The sequence below is a fragment of the Pleurodeles waltl genome, chromosome 2_2 (genome assembly GCF_031143425.1).
Source record: "Pleurodeles waltl isolate 20211129_DDA chromosome 2_2, aPleWal1.hap1.20221129, whole genome shotgun sequence".
Lineage (NCBI taxonomy): Eukaryota > Metazoa > Chordata > Amphibia > Caudata > Salamandridae > Pleurodeles > Pleurodeles waltl.
The window spans coordinates 588521096-588534304 of record NC_090439.1 but is presented as its reverse complement, the minus strand read 5'-3'; the positions used below and the strand labels follow the sequence as shown (position 1 = coordinate 588534304).

Sequence of the window (13209 nt, the reverse complement as noted above, 5' to 3'; positions counted from 1 at the left end):
CATTGCTGTCCGTACAGAAAAAGCATAGCTCCACACTTTTCTGGGTTAAAAAAGTTGCATTGGCAGCTCAAGCGTCCCAGTACTAACCATGGGCGCAGCGGGCATCTTCACCAGGAGCAGTTAGGGATGACGCTCACATTCAGAGAAAGGGGCGCCCCCTACCTGTAATACAATGGAAGTGCGCTGCGGCTGCTTGTCTGCTTTCACTCACCAAGGAGGGTGGATATGGATGACGTCACCCGGGGCCGCTCGGAGCTGCGCGGCCGTTTCTCTGGTGAAGAGGACCTTCAGCCTGCGGTCAGAGGGCGGGTCTCCCGCAGAGCCGTCCGTCTCCCCTGGGGGGCTACCCAGCTGCTCGCAGACTGCAACCTGCATGGAGCACTCCTCGTGCACCCCCAGCACCTTCACAATCAAAACACCGGGTCTGCTGCCTGCAATCAACACGAGACGCCATGTGAGACGTGGTACTCAGGTTCGGACATGAGAAGGACTGAAGCAGTCAGTCATTTCCGAATATACAAACGCTAATGCACGTAAAACCAACAAGACCATTCATTTCTAATCCTGGATGAATGCAAGGAAACTCTGCATATTATAATAACGGCAACAAGTCATTATGCAGTGCATGTTCACAAACAACTTTCTTTAGGAGGTTTATTTTTATCACACAAGTTAGTCAGTAGAAAGAGGAATAGTGTTTGTTAGCTCGGCTCTACAGGTTGTGAGGCAGGCGCACAGCCCACTAAGTTCTTTTTTCAATTAACTAGACACTGTCGGGTGCAATATTTAAAGATACTCAACATTTAAAAACACATGTTCTACCTGGCACGTGCTTCTTGAGGGTGCAATGAAGCAAAAACATTTAAATGCTATTAACCACGCAAAATAAAATCCGAGATTCAGATTAGTCAAATGGAAACAGCCAGGGGCACGATTTCCAGAACTTCAGGCACATCGAACTGAAGGGTGTCAACTGAGTCCAAACACAAAGACATTGAAGATCTGAATAGGCATAGTCAGAACTACAGGAAATCCACTAGAAGTGGGACTTTACTCAGTGACAAGAAGTGGGAAATCAGGCGGTCAAGGCAGGGCTGGAATGGGACCCAACACCAGCTCTGGCAAACATTTTGAAATCAGTCCAGTACTGCATCATGCCAGTAAGTTTAGCATAGCAAGGGACTCTGATCCCCCACCTCCTCCCCTTATTGTGTGTGTTTGGGGTTGCTCCAACAAGACCATTTAGGGAACAAATGGTTTAAACTGTGCAAATCACAATACACGTTTACAAATATGTTTGTACAAGTCCCCAGATGTGCAGAATCACCCTATGTCAGCAAGCATCTCTCCTTTTACTGGCATCCAACGTTACTCAAAAACACTGGAGTAAGGATACTTTCAGGTTATGAAAGTTGGGCAAACACCCTCGTTTCTAGGGGGTTCACTGGAAGGGATATCACCATTTGTTTTAACTTGAGAAAGAAACGAGGGAAACCATTGTGCAACCGCCCTCTTCCCCTAAACCTAGACCTGCATATTGTCTGTGAACAAGAGACAGTTGTAGCATGAGCAGGCCAGGCAATCTATCATTTGCAAACATTTCAAATACTCTGAATATCAAGAAATGCAGGGGTAGGGTCATGTTTTTGAGAATCGGACCCTTTGTTAGAATGCTAAGAAACCGAACGAACCATTGTGATGGACGGCTCACCTCCCAATTCCAAAATAGTGGTACAAAAAAACAAATAGTCCTTAGGAATGCAGATGCATTTTCAGACAAGAGTCTCCATTTACTTAACTTGAAGGGAGGGTTGGAGTGAATTCAGACGCTTAAACTCAACCTGTAATAAGTGGTGCGATCACTTTCCTGGTTTAAAAAGGAACCTCTCTTTGTATGGTTTTGAATGTCCAGATACAACACAAAGCAAACCCTCTACCTTTTTTTTCAGGTCTCGCTTTAGCTGTCTTTTGTGGACAATCTATTGTGAACTACACAATACGCAGAATGGTTTTAGAGCAGTCCTTACTCGTGATTGGATGCATTCCCTCCTTTCGCCGCTATTCTTTTGTGTGTCCTACCCAAGGTGCATTTCGTGTTCGCAGTGTTTTGATTATTTGGCATGTATCCTTCCCCAGCTGATCTCATGACTTGCACTGCAGTGCGCATGAGGGACTACAGGGTCTGAGGCACTGTTCCCATTAGCAAACCAGGGATGTGCAATTTGATCTATATACAAGGAGGTGGCATTACAAATTATAAATCTGCATGGGGTGGCAAAACGAACTGCCTAATGAGTCCTGATTAGACGGGTGGCAATATGTGACCCCTGTGACTGGATGTAAAAGTAGGGTTGAGACCTGAAAAGGGCAGCAGGCCTTGGTCTGAAGAGCTGTGCTTACTATTTCTTTCTGCTATTGTGTGCTCAAGGTATTTTTGTAATTTTAACTAGGGTTAAGTTTGTTGGGGTACATATAAAACGAGTAGTCCACAGTATTACAGAGATTTTGTAACACATGTAAATAATGCGATTGCTTTACAAAGTAAAGTTTAGATATCTCAAAACATAGCAGCAGAATCAAAGTACAATCGAGGAGTTTAAGTCAGGTATCGATGCTGGCCAGCACCCCCACTCTAAAAATTGTTCCAGCACCACTGAACATTGGGGTTAAAGCAGGCTGTGGTCCCCTAGACCACTGCTTGCTCCCATACAGTCCACCAACACAATTCCCAAAGAGGACAGGTTATCCCATTGCAAATCAGATACCATCTCCTTTGCGATGCAGGTATCTTATCAGTAGTTTGAGGCTATGCATTCTTCTTCGAACTACAGATAGGAAGAGGAGTCTCTTTTCATGGCCACTCCTATTTACGATTCATAGGGCCACCAAACCCTATTTATTAGTCAGAACGATTTTTCCAACTCACACGAAGGGCTTTGTAAAGAGTAAAAAGGTATTTTGCAGGCACAAACTCTGAGATATATATATATATTCTTTCTCTCTCTCTCTCTCTCTCTCTCTCTCAAAACGGCCTCACGGCCATGCAACTTTGAATGCACTTAATTATATTACAAAAGCTCCTTCATAGGTGGTGACCAGGCATGTGTGTGCAACTGAAGTAGTAACCTTTGAATTGGGGTTTTAAAAAGCAGATCTAAATGCATTCAAAGTTGTCTGCTGCAGAATTAGCGTGTGCATCCACATTACCAATCTTTGAGTGGCTTTTCTTATACTTTAAGAAACGCCATCCAAAGATGGGGACAGCAGATGTATGCAGAGCCATTAGGTTTTATGGACAAGATCTATTGGCTTTGCCAATGGATATAGTAAGAAAGGTGGGACTAACTAAGAGATTATTTCTGGAATTACATAAGGTCAGGCAAATAGTACCTTTGGCATACACTTTATTCCATCAGATGATTAAGAAGGCGGTACATGAATATGTCACTACAAAAGGCCACTTCATAGTGTTCTTTAGAGCAGAAAGGTGTGTTCAATTAGCTGGGTATGGAGCTACAGAAATAAAGATATTCTGGATTCGCTTTAAGACACAAGATTATTGATCTATCTACATTTTTAAGGGTTTTATAACAAGAGCACGATTTGTAACTGCTGTACAGAACTTGTCAAGGTGCTGTTGTGTTTACAGCTATGGCTGCGCTCAGCGTTTGTACAGTGCTTGAAAAAAGTTTTCTTGGCCTTCAAGCACCCATAAGTCAAACAGGAGCCCACCTCGTACAAAAACGTACCTGGAAAATTACATTGGAGCGGCCGACAATAAAGGATAGTCCATGGAGCTGAAACAAATGGGCATTAGTAACCCTGAATGAGGCAGTTCCCTTAGTCCTAACAGGGCCAAACACAAAGGAAAATGCCTTTAGTTGCACAAGGAAGGATGGCTTGGAAGGAGCAGTTAATTAGAGTGAGGGGAGGACTGAGTTTGGGACTGCGGGAGGGGAAGAGGGGATATATGACTTGTGGGTGGACTCTTAGGGGAGCTGAAACAGAGAACAGACTGAAGTAGTCGACTCGGACCTAGATGCAAGAGAATGCTGGGGAAATATATTCAAACTAAGCAACTAAGCAGCCAATGCTTTGTTAGCACCAGAGAGTGCAATGCAAATACATCCCATTTTTAAACAAGCGAAAAGGATTAGAAAAAAAGTCAGGCGTATAATTCTCCAAAATCCACATATCCAATTACATACTGGCCAACCACGCAGCTAGTTCTTCGTACCCCACTCACTGCTGCTTGGGACCCTTGTGCAATAGTCTTGATGCTATGCAGAATCTAAAGGGACGAGTTGTAACAGGTATGGAAGGATCAATTTCCAATGATTGTCAGGTTATGGACTACTGGAAATGATCATTTTCTATGTGACACTCCTACAGACTATTGCCCTAACTGTTTTGTTGGGTGTAAAACTCTGTGCACTTTAGCTCTGCTAACCAGTGGAAAAGAAAGTGCTGTGCTTTCCCTTAAAACACAACAAAATTGGCCAAACCTGATTGACATATTTAACTTACCTATAAGTCTCTTTTACATATGGTACCAAGGGGAACCCACAGCCTGTGAGTTAAGTGACAGAAGGGGACTGCAGCACCCATTGTGCCATCCACTACAGTATGTAAACATGACTGCAGGCCTGCCACCAGTAGCCTAGCTGTGCAGGTTTAACTGCATTTTCAACCTGTCAAAATAACACTGTTTGACAAGCCTAAACATTTCTTTTATTTATATACAAGTCATCCCATAGAAGGCTTGTTTGTCCATAAGGCAGGGTGCAATGTATTTAAAAGTAGAACATGTAGTGGGGCTTCAAATGGGGCCCGGCGACCGAGGACTAGATAACCCTGTATGCAGATGATGTCCTGATGTTCTTCGCTCGCCCGACCGAGAAGGGCCCCTGCCTACTTCACATCCTTGAGACCTTTGGAATGGCCTCAGGCCTAACGATGACTGGACCAAATCACTTTTGGTCCCCGTACAAGGAGACCGCCGGAATGACAATTGGCACACCAAGCTCCCAATACGCAGTCTCAGCTTCCTGTATTTGGGAGTTCACATCTGCTGGGAACCAAAACTCACTTGAAGCCTCAACTTACGCCATCTGCTGCGGAGAGCCCGAGAGGATATGGACCGATGGGACAAGCTCCCCCTGACACTCACAGGTGGGATAACTCTGGTTAAACTGATGGTGCTCCCACGTTTCCTATATGCCCTTCAGAATTACCTACTCTAAATCCTATAAACCTGGTTCACTTCCCTAATAGCAATGGGGAGGAAATGTAAATGGGCATGCAAACTCCCATGTGTAACCCTGGGCAAGTGTGTAAGCACGGTATACAAAGGCGGGCTAGGAATGGCCGCTATACGCCTCTACTACTGGGGCACCAAACTACTGACCATTAACAAATGGATTCACAGGGATGGGGGTATGGTGGGACATGGCGTTTCGGGGAGAGATGGCTCTTTTAGATTTGAACATCATAACGGGTATCTTATACGGCGCACCCATTCCTGACACTTTTCCGGACATGACCGAGGTGGAATTTTGGGTGTGGAGGGTGGCTCTGCATTGGGTCAGGTGGGACCACAGACTCACCGTGGAGCACCCCTTGTTTTAAGGTAGTTGAATGACTCAGGTGGGTCAGGCAAAGGGATTCTGGGCCTGGGACTGCATTGGGATCTCACGTTTGGGGGATGTATGGGACCGGTCCCACATCAAACCCTTACAGACCCTTCAAAGGGACTTTCAACTATCCAACCCCAAATCCTTCTGATATTTACAAATACGGCATGCACTCCAGACCTACAAAGACGATCTGACGGTAATCCCAGAGTACAACACCTTAGAGGGACGGCTGCTCTTGGGCCCCAGGGGACAGGATGGGGTCTCTCAGATCTACAAGACCCTAGTATAGCACTCATCCAACCTGATGTGCACCCTCAAAGAGAAATAGGAGGAGTGGGTGGGAGAACTCGATGAGGCTGACTGGCGACAGACGTGTATGGCACCACGAGAGTGGGCCATTTCAGCATGACTCATTTTAGTTCAAATATTTACTCTAAGCATACTTTTCACCCTCACCAGCTATGGACGGCCCAAGTCTGCACCTCCACAGCACCCCCCAGATGCCTCAAACACTAATTTCTTCCGCATGGTGCACCCCCGTCCCATTAGCCATAACGACTGGGAGAATATTCTGTCTACCCTGTCACATGTAGTGGGCACACATATAGAGCTGCACCCCAAACTAACACCGTTGGGCATCATAGACGATATAGGGGGCCTAAAGGGGCCAGAATCCTGGTGGGACTAGGCACAATTCTGGTAAAGAGATAAACCAAACACTGGAATTCCCCCCTTTGCACCGCCAACAAGGATGTGGATCAACGGCATAGACTGGTATGAGAAAATTAAAGAAACCATTTACACAGCGAGGAGAGGCCTTGGCAAATATGTGAAAGTATGGGGCAAATGGTGGGCATACCATGGTATGAATGAGTAGATCCATGAGTTGACACCCACTTGACAGCCTCAGGTGTGAACAAATGGATGTGTCGGAGATCTGGGAGAGATCAAGTTTGTGCAGTTTTCATGTATCTCTGTTAAATCAACTCACTGTACTGTTTGTATTAACATTAATAAAATGTTCTTATAAAATATATGACATGGAAATGTTTAATGCTAAAAATGTTGCGACAGTGAAAACACACTAAAAGCTATTTACTGTAGCAGATTTTGTTGTTCCATAGGAAAGCACTGGGATACACTATGAAGTTTAATAAATGTCTGCCTACGAAACAACTACACATTTATTTTTTTTACTTTTCAAAATAATTACTACAAGCCCGAATCACTTGTGAAGTTGGATTTGTAATAAATATGTTGGAAAGATGACTTTTAAAAAGTTGCCTTTGCCCTGACGGAAGACCTTGGATGCTAAATCTGCATTGGGTCTTCCCAATTCTGCCAGCCAGTAATTAGCATTTCAATAGGTGTGCATGAGGTGTGACAAAAAGACTTGAGTTTGGGGAGGTGATGCTATGCCCTTGACAGATTGGCCTGTAGGCTAGGCACAAAGACTTGATTAGCTTCAAAAATACCTACCATGTCTCAAACAGATGTAGCTAACAATCAGGCCCGAACCCTTCTCTTGTACCCCAGCCAGGGCGACCTCCATCATAGTGGGTCTCTTATTGACATCACATCGTCAAATTCTGCTAGATTGTCAAGACTGAGTTTACATATAACATTTGGGGCTCTCTTCAAAGGAGAGAAACAGAATGCCAAAGCAATTTGTTTGTATTCACTACCTGGTTGCTGAAAGCTCTGCTTTGTTGAACCAGACGTCTGTCTCCGGGACTTTTGAGGGCACAGGGACTGCATAAAATAGGATTTTAGTGTAAGATGTAGAAGGACACTAGGATTACCACAGTACACTTCCCATACACAACCCCAGGCCCCAGAGCCCAAATCTGGAGTGGTTGAAGGTGTCCAACTTGAACATGCTCAAAGTAGGTGGATTAGACCTGGTAACCTTTACCTCGTTGATTAGGGTGTCCACTGGGGTCATTCCCACCCACTAGCTTGTGCCAGGCATAAATGTGGCATCTCTAGGCACCCAGTTCAGAACACTCTTAGACCTGTGGATGATCAGCAGAGTACTGGACCTGCTGTCGGAGACCTGAGAAGAGCCTAGAAGACTGGATATGCTCTACCTTTTGTAACCAGAACAAAGAAGTGGACACCCAAAGGTCATACGGCTGACCTCCTGTTAAAGCTACAGGGACGCAACAAGCCGCATGAGGCCTTTTCCTGCAACTGCCCAGCTGACCAGTGGAAACTGGATCTGGCCTGGACTCTCCGGTTGGCTTTACCTGTCATCCTATGAGTCTGTAAGTGCTTTCCCTAAGGTCCTGGGGGCTTTAGAAGTGTACTCCCGTGGTGGACTGGGACCTAAAGACTAAAGTCAAAAGAAAAAGTCTTTGACAAGGATGAACCTGGTTTATTTAAATGAACTGGCTCTATTGCAGTCAGCGTCAAATTGTGCCCAGGTCTTATTGTACTTAGACCACTTACTATCATTGGCAACTTGTGCGTCTTGATGTTATTTCTATTTAAAACTTTAAAAAGTCACATCTCTGGATGCCCTTATTGGATGTTTGTCATTTGGTGTCATTTTGTTTATTAAATTGCACTCTCCTTTTCTAATTCAGCTTGGGATTTTTCTTGTTTTGCATTTCAGCTTTATTACTGCTTTAGTACTGCATACATCCTTTCCCCTTTACCTTTAAGGTAAGCCTGTTTGCTCTGTGCCATAGCTACCAGGGGGTTGAAATCAGGTTCATTTAGTGACTTTAAGAGGTCACCCAGACAAGGATTGTGATTCCTACTTGAGGTGTGCACTTACCCCCTCAACTAATAACCCATTTTCTTACATGGACTATAGAAGCAAGCATCCATCACATCAGGGGCACGTATTCGTTACACTTCAGAGCTCTGGACATGCATCACTATTTAGAATCTCATTACCTTGTGCAATTAGTTTAATTGTCTCTGATTCAGAAAAGGACCTAAGTTTTTCTTTATTCCAATCGAAAAGTGGTAATTGAATTTTTTAATTTCAAGGACCAACTAACCGCTACTTCAACCTCGAAGTCCAGGATTACTTTCTATCACTATAACAGAAAGGGGCCCCAGGAAGATCTGCTTTCACTATAAAACAAACTACTGATGATCACTGTGAATGAGTGGAGGCAAATATGCAATTTCCAAAGTAATGGAGAATAGGAACTACAAAGCGAGCAGGGGTAGGATTTTCTTATGCAATTCCATCTTGAATGGGATCTTCAAGATATGCCAGTATATGCATTTTAAGTCCTGAATAAAGCTACATTTCCATGAAGCTCTCCGATCTAAGAAGGGAATACAACCCTTGAGCTCTTTCCCCTGCTACAAAAGGCACCATGATCCCCTTTATCAGAAGATAACTCTGCAAGTGAAAATGCTCATTTTATTAAAACTAGGGGTTAGAGTACTTTACTCCTTTAGAGATTACTTTTTTCTAATTACATAGCACAACTTTCAATCCCAACAAAAACAGAAGTACCTTTCAGTAACTGCAAGCATGGAAAATACAACCAGCCACTTTAAGTTGGAACCGCTGTGACTAAGTCTAAGGAGTCTCTTTTTACTGTCAACAATCATGGCCTGAAACATAACCAACATAGAATCAACAGCCAGGCACGCAATATCTCTGAGTTGGCACACTACAAAGAGCAGTCATACCTTGTCTCCAACGAGCACGGCAACACTGCGGCTACCACGCGGAGCACACTTGGTACAAACAACAAAAATAAACAAGCATTGGTAAAGCCAATAGCTTATGCAAGAGCTATTGGCTTTGCAAATATGTTTTAGCTATGTTGTACACCAGCTTGGCTGCTGTTCAGTATAGCTAACAAAGTTAGTGGTGTAAATAAGAGTGACATGCAGTGGAGTGTTGTAAGGTTTTGCGTTGTTGAGTAGAGTGGAGTATTATGGAGTGGTGTAGAGTTCAGTAACGTGGAGTGCAGTGAAGTGTCAAGGAATGGCGTAGACTGAAGTGTAATATAGGGTTGTGAAGGAAGTGGCGTGCCCTAGAGTGGAAGGACATAGAGTGGAGCAGAGTGGCGCGGAGTAGAGTGGAGTGGTATACTGTGGTGGAGTGGTGTAGAGGGGAGTGACATAGAGCGTGTTGCGCAGAGTGGAGTAGAGTTACAAAGCAGACTAGGTTGTTGAACAGTGGAGTGGCATGGAGTGGAGTACTGTAGCACAGTGGAATGGCAGAGTGGAGTGATGTAGAGTGCAGTGGCGTGGAGTGTAGTAGTCGAGTAGTGTGTCATAGAATAGAGTGGAGTAAAGTGGCCTGGTGTGGCATAGATGGAGTTGCGTAGAGTGTCGTAGAGAGGAATAGGTTTGTACAATGGCACAGAATGGAGTAGAGTGTTGTAGAGTGGAGTGGAATTTAATGGAGTAGAGCATCAGAGTGGAGTAGAGTGCACTGGTGTAGAGCGCTGTAGGGTGAAGTAGTACACCGTAAATTAGAATGGCGTAGAGTGCTATGGCATGGAGTGCTATAGAGTAGAGTGGTGCAGTGGCATAGAGTGCAGTGGCACAGAGTAGTGTGGCATAGGGTTCAGAAACGGAGAGTGCAGTGTTGCAGAATAGAGTAGCGCACAGTGTAGTGGTGCTGAGTAGAGTGGCACAGAGTGGAATAGAATGGCATAGAGTTCAGCGACGTAGAGTGCAGTGGCACAGAGCGGAGTGTTGCAGAGCAGAGTATAGTGGTGTACAGTGCAGTGAGGAAGAGTGCAAGAGTAGAGAGTAAAGTGGCAGAGTGGAGTAATGCAGAGTGGAGGAGAGTGGCGTAGAGTGTAGTAGCACAGAGTAGACTTTCAGAGTACAGCGCAGCAGCATAGAGTACAGTGCGGCAGAAAGCAGTGGTGGAGAGTAGATTAGAGTGGTTTGGAGTGGATTGGGATAGAGTGCAGTGTCGTAGAGTGGAGTGATACACAGAGTAAAGTGGTGTAGAGTGCTTTAGCCTACACTGCAGTGGCACAGAGTAGATTGTTTGACAGTAGAGTGAAGTGGTGTAGAGTGGAGTGATTCATGGTAGAGTGAGTAAGCATAGAGTAGTTGCGTAGTGCGCACTGGTGTGGAGTGGTGTAGAGTGCAGTGGTGCATAGTAAAGTGAAGTGCATTAGCATAGAGTAGAGAGGTGGACATTAGATTAGAGTGGTGTGAGCACAGTGGATTAGAGTGCCGCAGAGTAGAGTGGTGCAGTGGCACAAAGTTCAGTGGCAGAGAGTGCAGTGTTGCAGATCAGAGTGGTGCAAAGTGCAGTGGCACAGAGTAGAGTGGCAGAGAGTAGAATGGCATACAGTGCAGTGGCATAGAGTGTACTGGTGTTGAGTAAAGTGCTGTAGAGTGCATTGGCGTAGAGCGCAGTGGTGTAGAGTGCAGTGGCATAGAGTGGGGTAGTGCAGAGTGGAACAGAGTGGCATAGAGTAGATTGTTCCAGAGTAGAGTGAATCAGCATAGAGTGCAGTGGCATAGAGTAGAACGTTGTAGAGTGCAGTGGTGCAAAGTAGATTAGAGTAGCTTGGGGTGGATTGGCGTAGAGTGCAGTGGTGCACAGTAGAGTGGTGTAAAGTTCAGTTCAGAGAGTGAAGTGTTGCAGAGTAGTGGCACAGAGTGGAGCGATACACACTGGTGCAGGGTAGAGTGCAGTGGTGTAGAGTGATGCAGGGTAGGGTAGCATAGAGTGTATTCCCATGGAGTGTTAAAGAATAGAGTTCAGTGGCATGGATTCAGTAGCATAGAGTAGATTTGCGTAGAGTTCAGTGTCAGAGAGTGCAGTGTTGCAGAATAGACTAATCTAGAGTGCAGTGGTGCAAAGGAGAGTGGTTTAGACTGTAGTGTTGCAGATTAGAGTGGTGCAGAGTAGTGTGGCATAGAAAGCAGTGGCGTACAGTACAGGTTTGCATTGTAGAACAGAGTGGTGTAGAGTGCAGTGAGTACAATGGTGTAGAGTGCAGTGGAGTAGACTGCAGTGGTGCAACTGTTGCTGAGTAGAGTGTAGTGGCATAGAGCATAGTGGTGCAGAGTAGATGGGCGTAGAGTATAGTGGCATACAGTGCATTAGTTTTGAGTAAAGTGGTGTAGAGTGCATTGGCATAGAGTGTAGTGGTTAGAGTAGATTACAGTAGCGTCGAGTGGTACAGAGTAGAGCAGAGTGGCACAGAGTGGAGTGGTGCAGCATAGACTGCAATGGGGCAAAGTAGATTGTTTCAGAGTAGAGTGCAGTTGTGTAGAGTGGAATAGTGCACAGTAGAGAGGAGTGGTGCAGGGTAGAGTTCAGTGGTGCTAGTGGATTAGGCAGGCATAGAGTGGATGGCATAAAGTGAATTGCCAGAGAGTGGTACAGAGTAGAATGATGTAGAGTGCAGTGGTGTAGAGTGCCGGGTTGTAGAGTGGAGTGGCCTAGACTCGAGTGGCATAGAGTGCAATGGCGCATAGTAGAGTAGACTAGGGTAGAGTGCATTGGCACAGAGCAGAGTGATGCAGAGTAGAGCGGCGTAAAGTGAAGTGGCATAGAGTAGAGTGCAGTGACGCAGTGCAGAGTGGTGCAGAGTAGAGTGTAATGGGGTAAAGTGGAGTAAGCATGGTGTGGTAGCACATTGCCATTACAGACAACACATCTTCAATTAAAATGACCATTACATTTGCACAGACTCACAGTTTTACTGATAAAAGTAAACAGTGAACCAAACATAATGTGTGGAGATGTCATCACCTAGTGTACCGATTTGTTTTGATGGTATTCAAATATTTGTTTCCACCAGACTTCAGAATTACCCCTAGTGGCCAGCATGATTGTCACAGAAATCATCACATTTTGAAGTCAGAGAAAGAAAAGCAAACACCAAGCTCCCTGGAAGACAAAGCCTGACATCTGACCTATGCCTTTGAATGTACAACAAATGTGACACGATAGGAGCAAGATTTAAAGGCCTGTTTACAGAAAGGGAGCACTCAGAAGGAGACTAAAAATAAGGCTTTGGCAAGGGAAAGGACAAACTCAAGCTCAACAGTCTAAAACAAATTAGCCAGTAAATAGAAAGCCAGAATTAGAACTCACCTCTGCTTTACAGCTGGCCAGATAGACCAAACCCTTATGCTGTCCTGCCCATGTGATGGTATTTTACACCCCAAACGCTATAGCACTTTACCCTATTTTGCACACAGCATGAACAGTTTTGACGCAGATATTTGTTGCCTATTTTTAAAACTCGTTGCTGCCGCCAAAACAGACAGGCCTTTTTTTTTATCTTCGAATACTATCTGTGCTGGTAGTTTGTTTTTCTGCAGGCGCCTTCCTAGATAGTGCTTTGCGTTGGCAGAGTATAGCAAACTTTTAGTATAACCTGATGATAACAAAAAGTGTACCTACGAACCTAATGAGGTTTTTTAACGTTCTTAATAATTCAGCAATTTGATGTCATGTAAATGTATTTTTCATGTATTTCTTTTTAATATCAATTCTTATTGGTAGATGTATGTTTTATTCTTTTATGATTATTTTTGTAATAACCAAATAAAGATTTATAGCAACAACAGCAAGAAAATGAGTTACAAATCACAAAGGCAATGCTAAGCA

The 13209-nt window shown here is 44.6% G+C and overlaps 1 protein-coding gene across 1 annotated transcript in view; it reads right to left on the bottom strand.

Moving 5' to 3' along the window:
- SPIDR (scaffold protein involved in DNA repair) overlaps positions 1-13209 on the bottom strand; it is a 1761208-nt gene that overhangs the window by 1051819 nt on the left and 696180 nt on the right. Inside the window, exon 9 of the mRNA XM_069220129.1 lies at positions 212-431. Within this exon, the coding sequence (XP_069076230.1) occupies positions 212-431 (220 nt within the window). The remainder of the gene's footprint in view (positions 1-211; positions 432-13209) is intronic.